Here is a 16,723-nt window from a genome sequence, read left to right as displayed (position 1 = left end):
CACGACGCTGTGGATTCTCAGGTGGCAGCGAGCACAATGGATGGGAGAATCGCCGCGAACCTGAAGCTGGCGAGCGGGAGGCTTTCGAAGGATAGTTTGGACATTTCTACTTGTGAAATGCGGAACGAAGGGCCGAAGAATTTGTGATCTGAAATGTCGAAAAAATAATGGTATTTTCAAAGAACTTCCGGCGATATTCTTGTGCCAAACAAAGGCCATGTGTTTTGTAAGCATTGTCTGGATCGGAACGACCTATACCATTCTCTCTAACAAAGCCTTAGGGTTTTTCTTTTTTTCGTGAGATTAAATGTATGTGGATTCAGGAAAGTTATTTTTAATTTTATAATTATTTGTAGACTTGTGTGGATTTACGATATCGGATTAGTTTATCTTTTTCTCTCATGAAAATAGGGTATTTTTTTTGTCTTAGCTACAATTCTTTGGGTTTTCTTAATTTCTTTAGCTCTTTTATTACTTATTTAAATACTTATCGTGCTCATTCTTTATAGTTATTTTTCATAGAAGGTAGGTTTTTCCTAATGGCAAGGCTTGTCTTAGCTTTTCTTTTGCAAGCGTTATTGTGTTTTAGACTGGCGCGCTCTGGATGGACTTGCTTTGTTTTTACATTGCTAGGTGTAAGCTTGCTTTTTTCCCATCCCACAACTTCAGCTCTACAAGAAGGTGCTGTGCTGACCAAAAAATCTATTCTATTTAGAAATATATTCCAGTAGACTATGCATCCGAGCATTTATTTTTTGTGCTATAGTATAAGTTTTTTTGAGATTGTAAAATCTCGGTGAAAGCCATGTAAACACTAGTATTTGAGGTCTTAGATCCATTAGTGACGACTTTATCTGTTTCAAATAAGCCTGAGTGAGGGACAGTCAATTTGAATGTTTCTATGGAAGATTTTGTGGAAAAGTAGCCAACAAATCTGATTTGTTGTGGAATGCTTTTGCAGGAGTTGGTCATCCAACATACTGACAATCGTATTGGCAGTTGTTTTTCCTGTTTTATTTTATTTTATTTTATTTTATTTGTTTAACTTTGCAAGGTATTATTTTTGTTTCCCCCATTTGTTTCGGTAGAGAGATTTGGCTCTTTGATTTATGGTTAGATTGGTTATACTCGGCTTTGCAGAAGAATTTTTTATATTCTATTTTTTTTGTTTGTGTATTTTCTTGAAAATGGATTGGCTCCTCTCTATTCTCATGTGATTGTAGGCTCTTATGTTGCTTGGTCTTGTTTTGAGCATTCTCATATTTGTTCTTGATAGGTTTTTATGCACAAAAAGTATGTTTTTTTTCTTTCCTTAACAATGAGTATGAATTTTGTATTTTGATAGGATTTTGATATTTTAAGCGGTTCACTTTGCATGGAACTTGTTTATGCTCTGCCTTACTTTTCGTACACCTGTTTCTTCTTCTGCAGCCATAACCGTAAGAAAATATAAACAAAAATATTGCTCAACTTTGTAAGATATTAGGATTTTTTTTCCCCATCGGTTTGGGTAGAGAGATTTGGCTCTTTGATTTATGGTTAGATTGGTTAAATACTTGTTGCAGAAGAATTTTTTTCATATCCTTTATTTTTTTATTTGTGTATTTTTTTCACATCGGATTGGCTCCGCTCTATTGTCTTGTGATGATTGTAGGCTCTTATGTTGCTTGGACCTTTTTTGAGCATTCTATTATTTTGTTCCTGATAGGTTTTTGTTCTAAAAAAGTTTGTTTTTTTTCCCTTAGCAATGAGTCTGAATTTTGTATTTTGATAGCATTTTGAATTTTTAAGTGTTTCACTCTGCATGAAACTTGTTTGGGCTCTGCCGTACTTGTCGTGCACCTTTTTCCTCTTCTTCAGCCATGACCGTAAATAATAATGCTGGAATGTTGAACAAAAATATTGTTCTATTTAGAAACCTTTATAAGAAAATAGGAACAAAAATATTTTCTAACTTTTTAAGGTATTAGGATTTTTTTCTACATTTGTTTTGGTAGAGAGATTTGGCTTTTTGATTTATGGTTAGATCGTTATATACTTGGGTTTGCCGAAGAATTTTTTTCATATCCTATTTTTTTATTTATGTGTACTTTCTTTACATTGGATTGGCCCTTCTCTACTCTCCTATGATTGTAGGCTATTGTTTGGGCAAAACCATGAAGCCTTATGTTCCTCTTATATTTTTTGGTCTTGTTTTGAGCATTCTATCATTTTAGTTCTTGATAGGTTTTTGTGCACAAAAAGTAGTTTTATTTTTCAATGAGTTTGAATTCTGTATTTTGATAGAATTTTGAATTTTTAAGCGGTCCACTCTGCATGGAACTTGTTTGGGATTTGCCTTGCTTGTAGTACAACCTTTTCTCCTGCTGCTGCCATAACTTTAAGTAATAATGGTGGAATGCTGAACAAAAATATCATTCTATTTAGAAACTTTTATAAGAAAATATGAAATTTGATTATGTATTTCTTTTTATGCTATTATAAGCTTTCTTGAAACTGTAAAACTTCAGTTAAAGCCATGAAAAAGATACATTAGTTGAGATGTCAAAACATCAATATTTCCTTCTATCAATTGAATTAAGAGTGGTTTGTATCTTAAGCTCTAGTCCATCTTTTACGTCACCTGTTTAAAATACAAATCTAAATTAAAAGGTAAACACAATATATTTGGTTTAATGGATGTATACTTTTTAAAGTAACCACTACATCTGAGTTGGTGAGGAATGGGTTTTGTATGGCCTAGAAGTAAGGTTCAGATCTTGTAGGATGCACATTGATCTAATTAGGCCATCCAACAGATTGAAACTTGTATTTGATAATGTGTTTGAGGCTGGCGAATGCCAAGGGAGGAAAAAATTTGAAGATAGCAAGCCATAAGTTCAAGAAAGGCTGACATGAAGAAAATAGCAAATTGGTGGTTTGTTGTTTTGGCCTTTTTGCTTGTTATGTAGTTTTATGAAGAGAATGCATTTTTCTAGTGCTTGAGGTTGTCGTCTACGGTGGGCCTGGGCATAAGGTGCCTCATGTTCTTTTGTGTGATGCTTGATTTGTAAACCTTGGAAGTTAGTGGCTTATGTGATTCCTGTTATCTAGGGTGCTCACTATTTGCTAAAAATAAAAAATGCATTTAAGAACTCAATATTTAGTTTTTGGTTGGGTCTTAATTTTCATTTAATCATACAAATCAAAATACCCAGAATATCAAAATTAAATGGAGGATTCATGATAATAAATTGATATTATACATTTAACATTTGTAATTCTTAATGTTTATTCATAACCAAACTCTTAACTAACAACTAAATTTCGGTTTGTTCATAACCAGACTGATTAAACCGAAGTAAACTTCAGTTCAGTTTTATTGAAATTTTGATTGGTTCGTTTTTTTTTTTGGATTTCAGATTTTAGTTGCAATCGGTTTGACTAATTTAAAAACCGATCCATCCAAACTGACCGAACGCTTACCCCTATTGTTATATGATTTTTATGAGTGAGAGTTCTTTATGGCACATCCTTCTATTGTTATAGACGGTTTAGCTTTAATAAAAATTGGGGAGGAATAAGAAACTAACAATAGCTTGTAGATGGTGTATCTTTTAGAGTTATATGTAGGTGTTATATAGTAAACATGAAATATGCTACTTTGTGATGAAAAACTATTCCAAAGAGTGATAAAATTGAACAAAATCAAATAAAGAGAGAATATACACACCAAATAAAACACCACAATCTATGACACACAAGTTTTTATGGTTTGTTGATATTCACTTGTATTCATGACCACATAGAGATTAGATATTTTAGTGAATTTTGAAAGAGACCTGCATTAAATATATTTTCCATGCATTCAAAGATAAGGATAGAGATATCACACTCTCTTAGCATAATCACTTGCAACGAAAATGAGGGTTGAACATTATGAAGATGCTGCTATTGCTATCTTCACTTGATTATGAGTGCTTCTTCCTTCTTTTTTCTATTGCAAGAGCTTTTTATTTTTATGTCTAAAAGCTCAAGTCTCACTTCACTCTCTCTGTTTTCTTCTATTTTTACTTTTGTTTGTGTGGTGCTTTAGCACATTGGAGTCTCCTCTTTATATAGTACTTGAAGATGGTAGATAGTAAGTGGATGTCCGTATATCATAATGCAGACGTTCTATAATGATTTTATTGGAGTTAGGTAAGGAGTGATAGTAGAATTCAAGTTGGATGGTTGAAGTGGAGGAATGTGCTTGGGCCTATTATGTGATAGAAAAGTACTGCGTAGATTTAAAGGAGAATTTTATTTTATGGCATAGAATGTTCGCCTATACAAGAGAAGCATAAAACTAAGTTAAATGTTGTTGAGATGAGAATGCTTAGGTGGATGAATGGCTTTACTCTTAGATACAAAATGCGAAACAAATATATCTATGAAAGGGTTGGTATAGCTCTAGTGGAAGACAAGATTAGAGAGAGTAGTCTTAGATGGTTTGGTTACATTAAACGCCGACCATCTGGTGATTCAGTTAGGAGAGTAGATGTTTTAGATTCGACTTGTGTTAAGAAAGGTTGAGGTAGACGTAAGAGGAATTGGGCATGTTGTATAAAAATGATCTTAATTTGTTAGAACTATAATGAAAATATGACACTCGATAGGACACATGTAGAAAAGATATTCGTGTAGTTAACCCCCATTTAGTGGAATAAATACTTGTTTTATTATTGTTATTGTGGTTAGAGAGAGTGGTAGGTAGAGATTTGATATGAGTTAGATAAATATAATCCTATTTCTATATCTTAATAATCTTATTTAGCTATATTGTAATTATCTTGTTTAGAAATAAAAGTTTGATGCATATGTGTAGTCGTCAGTATTTGAAAATATTTTTGTATGACACTTCCATATCTTTATTTATGGGGTTCACTAAGGCTTTGCAGAGCTTCAATTTATTTAGTGGGTATCATTTTTTTTAGCATATTGGTAGGATTTTTTTCTTTGATTTTGACAAGCTTTAAAACATTATATTCAAGAAGGCCGCATCTGAAGTTATACTTGAGTTATATATGCTTTGTCTATGAGTGAAAGATTGCATTCTTTGTCAAGTGTGATAATGTGATTATCATGGAATAGAGTTCATAGAATAAAGAAAAATGTTTTTGTTACCAGTTAATTCTTTTTAGAAAGCTTGCTAGCCAAATCATTTCTTTATTGGCTTTGGTAGTAGCCATGTATTTAGCTCTTCTTGTTAAATATGCAGCACTTTTTAGTGCTATTTAAGTAGTAGATGTACCCTATAGTATTTTGTGTTTTTAGGCCGCCTCCTACATCTACATCTACATCTAGATATCCCTACAATTTCAATTTAGCCCTTTTAAATTTTAATGAGTTATTAATTGTTGTACATTTTGGACAGTAAGATTCTTTATAGCCTCTGTATTTATTTATTTTTTTTTCTGGATTTGACATATTTTGACTAATAGCTCTCGTTGCATTTTCCATATTTTGTGCAAACCATTAAAATATATTAAAGGCCAACTACAAGTTGTTTTTTGAGAGTTTGATGTGACTTGCAGTGGCGTGCTTACCATTTTTTTTTCTTTCATATTAAACAATCCTATACCTTTTTAATATATTGAGGTTATAGCTAGTACAAAATATCCGTTGTTTTATTTTGATCCATTCTTATACCAAGAATCTTCTTGCCTTCCCCAAGGTCCTTTCTATCATTTCTTTTTGATAATTATCTTTTAAGCTCATTAATTTTCTTGCTCTTAGCCCCTAAAATCAATTGTTTCTATCTTTTTTTTTAGCTCACTATCTATTAAGCTCATTAATTTTTTTTGTCTAAAGGCCTTCGTTTAAGTAGAACTAAACTGAATACATGGAATGTAATTTTAGTAGTAATAGCTCTAGTGACAGAAGTGTGACTTTGGATGATCAAATTATTAAAAGGTGTGAACGATTTAGATATCTTGGGTCCGTTGTCCAAAGCGATGGTGATATAGATGGGGATGTTAATAGTAGAATTCAAGTTGGTTGGTTGAAGTGGAGCATTGCTTCAGGCCTTTTGTGTGATAGAAAAGTACCGCTAAGACTAAAAGGAAAATTTATAAGACGGTGGTGAGACCTGCAATGCTCTATGGCGCTGAATGCTAGCCTTTAAAAGAGAAGCATAATAATAAGTTAAGTGTTGCCGAGATGAGAATGATTAGGTGGATGAGTGGCTTTACACTTAGAGACAAAATGCGGAATGAATATATTCGTGATAGGGTTGGTGTAGCTCCTGTGACAGACAAAATTAGAGAAAGTCGTCTTAGATGGTTTGGTCACATTAAACGTCGACCATCTGATGATCCGATTAGGAGAGTAGATGTTTTAGATTCGACTTGTGTTAAGAAAGACAGAGGTAGACCTAGGAAGACTTGGGCTTATTGTATTAAAAATGATCTTAATTTACTAGAACTAAATGAAAATATGACACTAAATAGGACGCAATGGAGAAAAAGGATTCATGTAGCCGACCCCACATAGTGGGATTAAGGCTTTGTTGTTGTTGTTGTTGTTGTTGTTGTTTAGCCCCTAAAATCAGAATGCATTAACAATTACATGTAGAAATAGGATGATATAATCTTTCTAGTGTCTTTTACATAGCAAAAATGATTAACTTTCATTTTTGAAAGGTATTCTTATGCATGAATTTATCAAAATTTTGATATTGTTGGTGTTGGATTTTCTTCAAACCATGTCGGCTTGTTGAGCTTATAGATTTTTTTTTCTTGTATGACAAAGGCGTCATTCGGGATCATTTAGATTATCTTGGAGAAAATTTTTCTTAATATCCGTCTACTCCAGGTGTAAGTTTCTGTAGCTACTATACTCTAAGTTGATGTAGTTGTTAGTTTAACAAAAAGAGAGAATTTTAATGAAATCAATGCCTTCGTTCTGTTAGAGTCCTCTCACTATCAGCCTTTACTTGTAACTTTTGTTGCCTTTTTGCTCTTCTTTGATTTTAGAAATTGATTTATTTTTTTAATTTTTTTTAAGGTAGCTTAGTCAAGCAACAAATAATTTTAAGAAAGAGAATACCGAGTAATAAGATTTCAAATTTTTTAATGACGTCCTGTCTTCTGACACATGAGTGCTTAGTTGAGGCTGATTAATTATTTTTGTTATCTCCAGTCTTTTACTAAAAATAACTCACCCTTCTAATTCAAGTTTGTATTATGAATCTTCTTTTTTAATTTTTATCGGCATGTATTTGTACATTTTATTTCTTTGGAAGTTACATTCATTTCTCCGATTATTTCTCTTAGTTTTATTATCTCAAAATTTATGGTGAAAGTGCTTAATATGATGACTGATAAAAGCAACACTTTTTTGAGTTCGGGTTAGCTTTCTTTTACTTTATCATCAATTTGTTTCTAAGAAAGGCAAAAAAAAATTTTCAGATGTGACGAGCAAACTTTTTTTCTCTCCCCAATCTAGGCTTCTTTTGGAAGCCAACAATTGAGAGCTACAGATGGGCCTCGATTGATGTGCATGTGGGTGTCATTATTGCATGTAGCATCATACTCTTAGCCTTTTCATTTAAAGCAATTCAATTCTGTTGAGTTCTTAGAACTGTTCGCTCCATGCATGTCTCATTATTTCTGTAATAGATTTGTAGTTCTTTGCTATTGTACTTTCCACCATTATTGGATTGTAGGCATTTAATTTTTGCACCAGTCTCATTTTTAATTAAGCTTTTACACCTTGGAGAGTTATTAAATATATCATATTTATTTTTGATAGAATAAACCCATTTTTTGGTACAATCGTCTATGAATATGGCAGTACATCAAGCTGCCTGGAAATAAGACTAGGGATAACCCTAAAACATCCGTGTGAAATAATTCAAGCTTATTACTTTTAAATTCTCTTCTAGTTTTAAGAAAGTGATCCTTTTTTGCTTTCCTAAAATATAGTCTTCACAATAACTAAATGGAAAATTTACTTACATACTACACAAATCTTGCGTATGTACATATCAGCACATAAAATTTGATTTTCAAACACAACACTTTAAAATTATAATCACGTCAAGACCTATTTATAAGAAGGTGTATTTTCATTTTAAAATGTTAATAACTGGGATTACTTTTGATTTGATGTTAAAAATTTGATTGTTATATTCAAATATTGAAGTTTAGATGTTAGATCTGTAAATAGATAAGAATTGTGTGCATGCCTAAATTTATAAATTTATAAATTTATCTTGAGAATGAATTATTTTTAGGTATTTCTCACTATGTGATCTTATCTTTGATATCAAATATTGGTCTCTATAGTTGAATATGTTGCTCTTATTATTTAGATATTTTTAGTAGTGTGGAGTATACTAGTCTTAATTTTCTTAGGCAATTATCATGACTCCTTTGATTTCCTTTCATATGTCAGCATTAAATATGGCGTTACACCTTTCTGCTATAAGTTGTCTTATGGAAATCAAATTTCTTCACAAGCTAGTAATGTGTCTGATCTTAACTTTCTTGTGACTCCAGTTATAGTTTGGAGTATAACATTATTGATGCACAAAATATCTAAGGGCTCATTATCAAAAAGGAATATTGTCATAGTTTATTGTAGAGTAATTTATCATTAATTCTTTATGAGAAGAAAAATTGATTGTTTTTTATGGGAGGAAAATTTGAATGTTTTTTTTTTTTTTTTTTGAGAAGAAAATTTGATTGATGCATGTGAGTCTAATATTTCATTGTACTATATACATGAAGGATTAATGCATCTTGAATTTCATTTTATACCTGTGTTCCCAGTTTTTCTTGTTGTTTTTGCCTTTTTTCATGATTTTTTTTGTGTCTCCATTTTTCATCATACACTCAAACTTTTCAGAGCCAACGTTTGCTTGGACAACCTTGAGATTTGCTTCTATGATAATATACATGTGAGCTCTTATTTTGTGATTTAGGTCTGTCTCTGTTTTGATAGTTGTTTTTATCTTGAAACTTGATCTTGTTATCACTATTTAATATAGAAGAAGGCATTTTACCCATCTTGTGCTATTGGACATCTTTACTAAGAATGAGATATCCGCATCATTTAATTTGAATTTGTTTAATTCATAAGATATATCGATAAAAACTACTGATTACTGTTGTTACAACCTTCCAACTTTCAAAAACACTGAAAGTAGATTCCACGTATTAATTTCACCACAAAGTTGATGTTAACAAAGCTAAACTAACTTTTGATCGATTTGAATATGTTGACATGATTAGAAACAGAGGCTCTTTTAGACCTCCTGAGATTAAATAAATTGTGCATGCTTTATTAAAAACATAAGGCCTCTTATACATTCCTGATAATGTCTTTTCTTTCCTTATGAATTTCTTCTTTAAATGGCTAAAAATTTAAGCCTTTCTTTTCTTTCCCCCTCTGATTCCTATTTGCTTTTGTTTGTGGGGGATGCTCCAATGCATTAGAAATATTTCATTTTATAGTGCTTGGAGGTGGTAGGTAGTTAACTTGAATTTATTAAGAAGATGGTAGTAGTTATCACAACGCAGATGCTAGAAAATAAAGTTATAGAAGTTAGGTAGAGATTGTCACGTAGAGAGCTTGTATGAATCAGGTAAAGAAAATTTTATCTGCGTGTTAATAACTTTTAACTGCACAGTTGTTGTAACTTGCACAGAAGTTCATTGGTAGTATGTTATTTTTCATTACCTCAACACTTTCTATTGCATTCGAAATTTACTATGATCCAAGTTGTGCAAGTATATTATTAGTAGTGTTTTACCTGGTTCTATGACACATTACAGGTTTCTCTTTTCCTGTGGCTGATTGGCTGTGACCATATAGGTGGTAAGAAGGTTTTTGAGTGCGAAATAGTTGCAAGTAAAAGCCAGTTGATCAGCATGGGGCAGAGAAGCACACTTTGCACGCATCAGATGTTTGATTTGGATTCAGAACCAAGTGATGGTTGCCTTTATCGCAATCATGACTTTACTAGAAATGTTTCTGATTATACTGGCAGAAATAGTCATCCTGCTCTTTCAGGCCCAGGGAATAGAGTGGATCTTTTTCATCAATTTAGGGACTATCATGAGAGGATAATGTTGCATGGGAATCAATATAACATTCCGAACTACCATGTTTTCCAAAATCTTGGTTTAGGTGCTGTTGCACCATTAAACATTTATAACCCTAATATGCTTCTTGCACCCGACGACAGAAATTTTCCCATTCATCAGAGCAATGTCATGGCTGAACGTTTCTCTTCCTCTATTGGCCAAACAAATAATGGAATTAGCATGGATGAATTTGGTAGCCATAATCATCTTGTTGATGGCGATAGAAGGCCTTGTAAAGGAAAGGATACCGAAATGACTCCAGGAATCCATAACAATTTTAATGGATCAGCAAGCTCAAGCTCAACCATTACTCATCACTCCAATGGCGGAGTACCACTGTGGGGGCAATCTTTTGAATCTATGCCTGGTATTCTAGACACAACTAATCTTACTCCCTTGGAATATGGAAGGAATACTTCTCTGCCTGGTGAGGAATCTCACAGGACCATAAGGATCAGATCACTTACAGGTAGCCTTCAGCCAGAGTCTGCAGTCCTACCTCATCAAAATTGCTTATTTCCGGGGACTTATATGATCCAGCCCTTCCAGCCTACTAATAATGCTTGGGTTACACAGTTTGGAAATGGGAATAACATTGTTAATGGAGGCGCCAATTGGAATCATTACAATAATCTTAGATACTTGCAAGGTAAGAGCTTTTTTAATATATACTGCTATAGCAAACATGCATTGCTCTATTTTTTTTCTTGGATAAGCTTTTCTAAAATATATCAATCTTATCTATCCCCTACTATTGTTTTAAATTGTGTATACCACTTAGTTAAATGTATATTCCACTTTATCAAATCATTATTGGTTTTTTTTTTTTTCACTATTTAATGCTCTAATTGAATCTTTTATCTCGAGATGTTATTTTTATTCCCTTGTTTGTCGATGGTGAATATCTGATAGTATCAAATGAAACTCAGGGAGAAGCGTAAATTCAGGACGTTTGCACCAGTCAAACACAAACATGCAGGCATATACTGGAAATTCATCGGCCACAAATTCAGCTTTGCTGCTTCATCCATCTTCAATGCCTAATTTTCATCCAGCTTCTCATAATGTACAAGTTCATGGTTATGGCCATCATGCACACATACCAGCTCCTTACCAACATCCAGTCAACAGCTTGGGATCCATCAACTCAAATCTTTCGATTGATGGTATGGATGTGGGATCCACATTCCCCAACTTCTCTACTGGTGCTGATCAGATTTATAGGCCCCAGCAGCTATCACAACCAGCTCAACAAATTTTCAGTAGGAGTTTAAGGCTCCTTTCATCTGAGGTGAATCATGCTTTTTAATTTTTGTTCTCTTTCCGTTTTCCCTCAAATTGTTTAACTTGACAAAATACTATGATTGCTTCAATCAGAAAAATTGGAAAGCATTTTTTTCTGAGTGTCATAAATAGATTCCACTTATTAATGCATTCGAGTAACTTTCGGGCGGCATGCGCGTGTGCGCACACATGCGCACACACACACACACTCATGCACACCTGTCCATGCCATATAATATGAGATAGACTTCTATATTAAAAAGGGGAATTCATTCTTTTAAATTTTTTATTCAGACTTGGGCTTCTACATCTGGCAAGTGCTAGATGAAAAACACATTTTTATACCATATAGAAACAGCTTTTATATGGTGTGCTTTTAGATTTGGAGATGGAATGTGATGGTTTGAGCATGTATCGTTGAGGGTAATGTAATATAGTTTTGTTTGAACACTCAATTTGGATTTATACGTTTAGGATCTATTTTCTGCTAATGTGCTTTATTGAAAATATTAGGTGCCAGAAAGGATTTGCATATAGTTTATATTCATCTTAAAAAGAAATATATTTAGTATCATGAGAAATGATTTGTTGTGCTTAAAAAAGGAATTCATGTGGATGTCAAAGTTATGAACATGCTAAAGGTTATATATATATATATATATATATATATATATATATTTCTAGAAAGTAGTTTTGGAGTAATTTAAAAGTTTTCAATTAAATTAGTGTTCTAGGATCAACAATAATTATCAAGTATAGTCTTTTTTGTTTTTTGGGTGAGACGAGGCACAAGCCTCAAGCTGTTGAGGTATAAGCTTCTGAAATTCATCAAAATTATGAGAAATATGAAATACTAATATTCTAATGTCAAAGTAAGGTTTTAGAAGTTCGTACTATGATCGTAAAAGTTATACAAAACTTAAAGCACTATATAATGAGTCTCTCGAATTACCAATTTAACATAAATAAATAGTTTAAGTTTATAATTTAGGAATTCAACAGTCTTTCCTGCTGTCATTATTTAGAGCAGAGCATATTCATTAAAATCATCATTATATTTTATTAATTTTTTTACTTGTTCATCATTTTTATCACATACTCACAATTTTCAAATTTTCATTGAACTTTGTCTAGAATGTCTAATCATTTGAAAAAAACCTTAATTGAAAACATAATTCAAAATGAGGAATAAAAAAATTCAAATGATCAACTAGTTAATAATGCAAGAATCGAGAGAACATAAAAAAACTTGGGAATGGATGCAAGGAACGACGATGGGGCTACAGTGGCAGTGTAGCAACAACATCAATGATGATATAACAGCTCGATTGGGTTGGCACTTGTATGCACATTACTGTGATGTGCACTCATTTATCTCTGTGGCCTTTGGGCTCTCAGTTTATTATTATTATTATTATTATTATTATTATTATTATTATTATTATTAAGAACTAGTTGTAGGTTTGAAAAAAAACCTTTGGGCTATAAATTAATTTGAGGTTTTTGATCTTATAAAATAAAATTAAAAGAAACATCACTAATTGAGGCTCTTATCACCTTTAAATAAAGTTGAGGCATGCCTCCCTCAACTAAGGCATATATGTCTCATAGCCTTTTTTTTGTGTGCCTTGACCGTAGTCGGATATTGAATTGTACAATATAAAAATTTAAGCCATGTTTATTTATGAGTTGGAAGTTGGTTGAATAGTAAATTGGAAGTGATAGCATTGTTAATGCTATTTTTTTTATGATATAGTTTTAAACTATGACACCACTGATAATGGATAAATGTTTATAAGATGAGGAGCTTAAGAATTACTGAGCAAAGTTTGAGTATGCAATTTTTTTGTGTGTGAATTTAATATATTTAAGTTAATTCCTCTAAAAGGTCAAATGATAAGTTAAGTATTTTTTGTTTATTATATAGAAAAATATGGATGGAGATAGAACTTCTAAAGTTAATTTAGAGTGGTTAAAATGGAGATGTACATCAATTGCCTATGCATTACTTGGGATATTGTGGAGACTTAAAACTGAATTTTATATTATCCATAATTAGATTGAGAATTTTATATGAAGTTGAATGTAGGCTGACAAAAAGTTTAATATCTAAATTAAATTCAGTATGTGAATGTTAATATGGGGCTATGTTAAAATTAGGGCTAATATATTGAGAAAAGATTATGTTGGCGAATTTGCAGGGGATACTATCCATTCAAATATTTGTTGTTACATAGGTTTTATGGCCATGTAGAATTGTGGATAAAATATGAACCTTAGGTGTTTGTAAAATTAATATGAATGGACATGAGAAAACTGATAGACAAGGTAATATGGATAGAATATTTGCAGAAAAAATTTCAAAAAAATTATTTACTATTTTAAGCAACATTCAACAAGAAATAATTTAGAATGTGGATTACAATAGATAAGGATGATCCTAACATGATAATGTTGGCAATAATGATAGCGTTTGTAGAATCTTTTTGCAATATGAGAAGTAGGAATACATTTGAACTTCACCATTTAATGATGCTATAGCTTCTAAAGTGTTTCCTTCTCCTTACTTGTAAATGGAAACAAGTTAGGATCTGTTTCCTATGTTCAATCTTCATCAAAATTTATGTGATACTACTTGCTATGAAGCTTCAACAATTTTCCGTATTTCCTTAGTTGGTGCAACAAGAATGTTGATGCTTTCTGATGTATCTGTTGAGTGGCTCTGGTTGATTTAAACTTTGGAAGATTTACTAAATACATACATATCTAACTTCTAACTTCAATTTTTACATAGCATGCCACCTTAACTGTGTATGAAAATGTGCATTTCACCTTTTAGAAGTTAACACGGTAGTAATTTTTGATGTGATTTGAAAGATTTTGGTGTTATAAATGAAAAATGTAATGTTTCAGTCTTAGATATGTAAATATGTAGGAATTTGGTGGTATGTAAATGCCTCAACTTTTACTGAAGGACAAGTCTAAACTTTCTAAAAGCCTCTCTGTACGCCATTGGTAACTGTCTAGTCCTAAAATTTATTGATGGTCAATTTTACATTTACTATTATTAATTTTTTTGGCATGCGTCATAGGAACTAAAAAACTTCATTTACTTAACCAGTTAGCCGCAGCAAATTAAAAGGCTTAAAGTAGATGCTGTAGTCTTTATTGTTTTCTGGCTTTCAATGTGGTAAAATCTTGGGTTGTTTATATCTGTGAAGATTTTTTTAGTTTTCTTATTTTCATGACATATCCCTGAATCGAACCCTACAAGGGAAGTTTGACCCTTATAGTACATTTTTGGCGTTGGCAACGGCACTTTTGTTTGCAGGATGCTGCTCTGATGGATCTTTCAGGATTTTATGAAGTTGTGAATTCTATCGACCAGCACGATGACATGAGACTGGATATAGATGACATGTCTTATGAGGTACTAGAAATAGTTAAAAATAAAAATCTACTTGAATTATCTATCCTTGAGCTCACCATTTTTTTTTTTTGCAATTTCATTTGACTTATTGTGGTGATTTGGAAGGCAGTACTTAGTTGACAATAATTTGTTCAGTCGTTGAGCTTTTAATTAGAATGTCTTTTACAACGTTTTTTTTTCAAATTTTTTCTCATCTTAACAGGAGCTTTTGGCTTTGGAGGAACAGATTGGAGTTGTTAAAACAGGGTTGTCAGAAGAGTTCATCATAAAACATCTAAAGATGAGGACTCATGTGCATCAAGAAACAGCCTTGTCATTAGAGCCATCGATGCCATTATCCAAGGAAAATGAAACATGCAGTATATGCCAGGTAATTAACTCATTGGAATTTGGGCTCATTTTAACCATGTTAAATTTAAAATAATGATAGAATGTCAAAACAGTCCTGACTATTTACATGGTTTCATTTTAGTCCCATAACCTATAAAAACGCTAAATTAGTCTCTAAATTCTTTAAATTGAGGCTTAAATATCCTCCGTGGGAACTAATTCAACTCATATTTAAAAAGTATGGGGACTAAATTGATATTTTTAAGGACTCTTGAGCCTAAAACAACATTATGAAAAGAGTTAGAGAACTATTTTTACACTTTTCTCAATGATGATATTATGAAACCAACTTGCATATTCTATTGGAGTGATCCGGAGAGTTTCTATCGCTACTTTTATTAAAGCTATTGATATTCTAATATGTATTGCAGGTAGAATATGAGGATGACGAGATCATAGGAAGTCTCGACTGCGGTCACACCTATCACGCCGACTGCATTAAGCAATGGTTGTTGATAAAGAACTTGTGCCCTATCTGCAAAACTTCAGCATTAGATAGCAAGGATAGGAGAGAGAGCTGAAATGAGGCTTGCTTAGAGTATTACTTGTCTGTTTGTTTAATATACTCAATTGAATTTAATCTTGTATATATCGATGATACGCTTAAACTATACATTTCACATACATTCATTAATGACTTGAATGTCCGAAACACTTCACTTTGTACATAAACAAAACGATTCATTTCCTCTCATGAGTTCTTGAAATTTTTTTTTTATTCACTTGTGGATGTGGAGAATGCATGCAGATTTATTACTATATTTTGTGAAAAGCAGCTCTATTATATTGATTTGTATCGAGTAGTATAGGCTACGGTTAGATCAATAACCTTCTGTTTATGGATGAGAGCTAACATTGATGTTATGGGATGGATTATTTGATAAAATTAAGAGAAAATCAGTTATATAGTTGTTCATTGGTTAGGAACTTTGCGTAAATTTTGAGTATATGGTGAGCGTTTTTGGCGAGTTTTTCAGGCATGACGTGGTGGATGATCTAAAGAGATTTTGCTCTAGGTGATTTGAGGCCATTGAAGCTTGGCGAGTGTTATGCCGGCTTATGACCTATGTGATTTGTTGAATTAGATTCAGGCACTTCAGTAGCTCTAGTTGAATGGGCGTATGCCGGATCTCTAAATTTGATGTCCTTTTTGGAAGTCGAGCATTGGAAAATGAATCCTAAAGAAAAAATCTGTCACTATTTTAAATATATATGCTTTGGGGTTTGCTGTCTATTTTTTCTTTATTTTACTCTATAAATCATTTGATCCCTTTTTCTTCTTGCAAGTTGAAGATTAATTGCTTTTTAAATCTTTTTATGGCTTAAAGAAGTTGGGAGAAGTGCTATAATTGCATTGTTGTATACTTAAACTTTTAGTGGCAGGGTTTACAAATGGTTTTGCTTTGGAGACGATGACCCGAAAATGTAGGATGCCATGAAGGCAGTGGTCAAAAAAATGAGTGTGTTGTGGAGGCATGTCGGCACTATTTTTGGTGTGGAGTTTGCC

General features: G+C 32.4%; 1 protein-coding gene across 1 annotated transcript in view; it reads left to right on the top strand.

Annotated features, from left to right (window-relative positions):
* The window catches only part of LOC110020646 (probable E3 ubiquitin-protein ligase HIP1), a 31,379-nt gene extending 15,466 nt beyond the window's left edge, over window positions 1–15,913 (top strand). The window contains exons 3-7 of the mRNA XM_020718818.1: window positions 9,801–10,761; window positions 11,042–11,403; window positions 14,728–14,826; window positions 15,029–15,196; window positions 15,588–15,913. Coding sequence (XP_020574477.1) covers window positions 9,897–10,761; window positions 11,042–11,403; window positions 14,728–14,826; window positions 15,029–15,196; window positions 15,588–15,737 — 1,644 coding nt within the window. The 5' untranslated portion in view covers window positions 9,801–9,896 and the 3' untranslated portion in view covers window positions 15,738–15,913. The remainder of the gene's footprint in view (window positions 1–9,800; window positions 10,762–11,041; window positions 11,404–14,727; window positions 14,827–15,028; window positions 15,197–15,587) is intronic.
* Window positions 15,914–16,723: the final 810 nt, after the last annotated feature.

This window comes from Phalaenopsis equestris, unplaced genomic scaffold (genome assembly GCF_001263595.1).
Source record: "Phalaenopsis equestris unplaced genomic scaffold, ASM126359v1 Scaffold000106, whole genome shotgun sequence".
NCBI classification, from domain to species: domain Eukaryota; kingdom Viridiplantae; phylum Streptophyta; class Magnoliopsida; order Asparagales; family Orchidaceae; genus Phalaenopsis; species Phalaenopsis equestris.
Note: the sequence above shows the minus strand (reverse complement) of the source record. Positions and strands in the feature narration are given on the sequence as shown.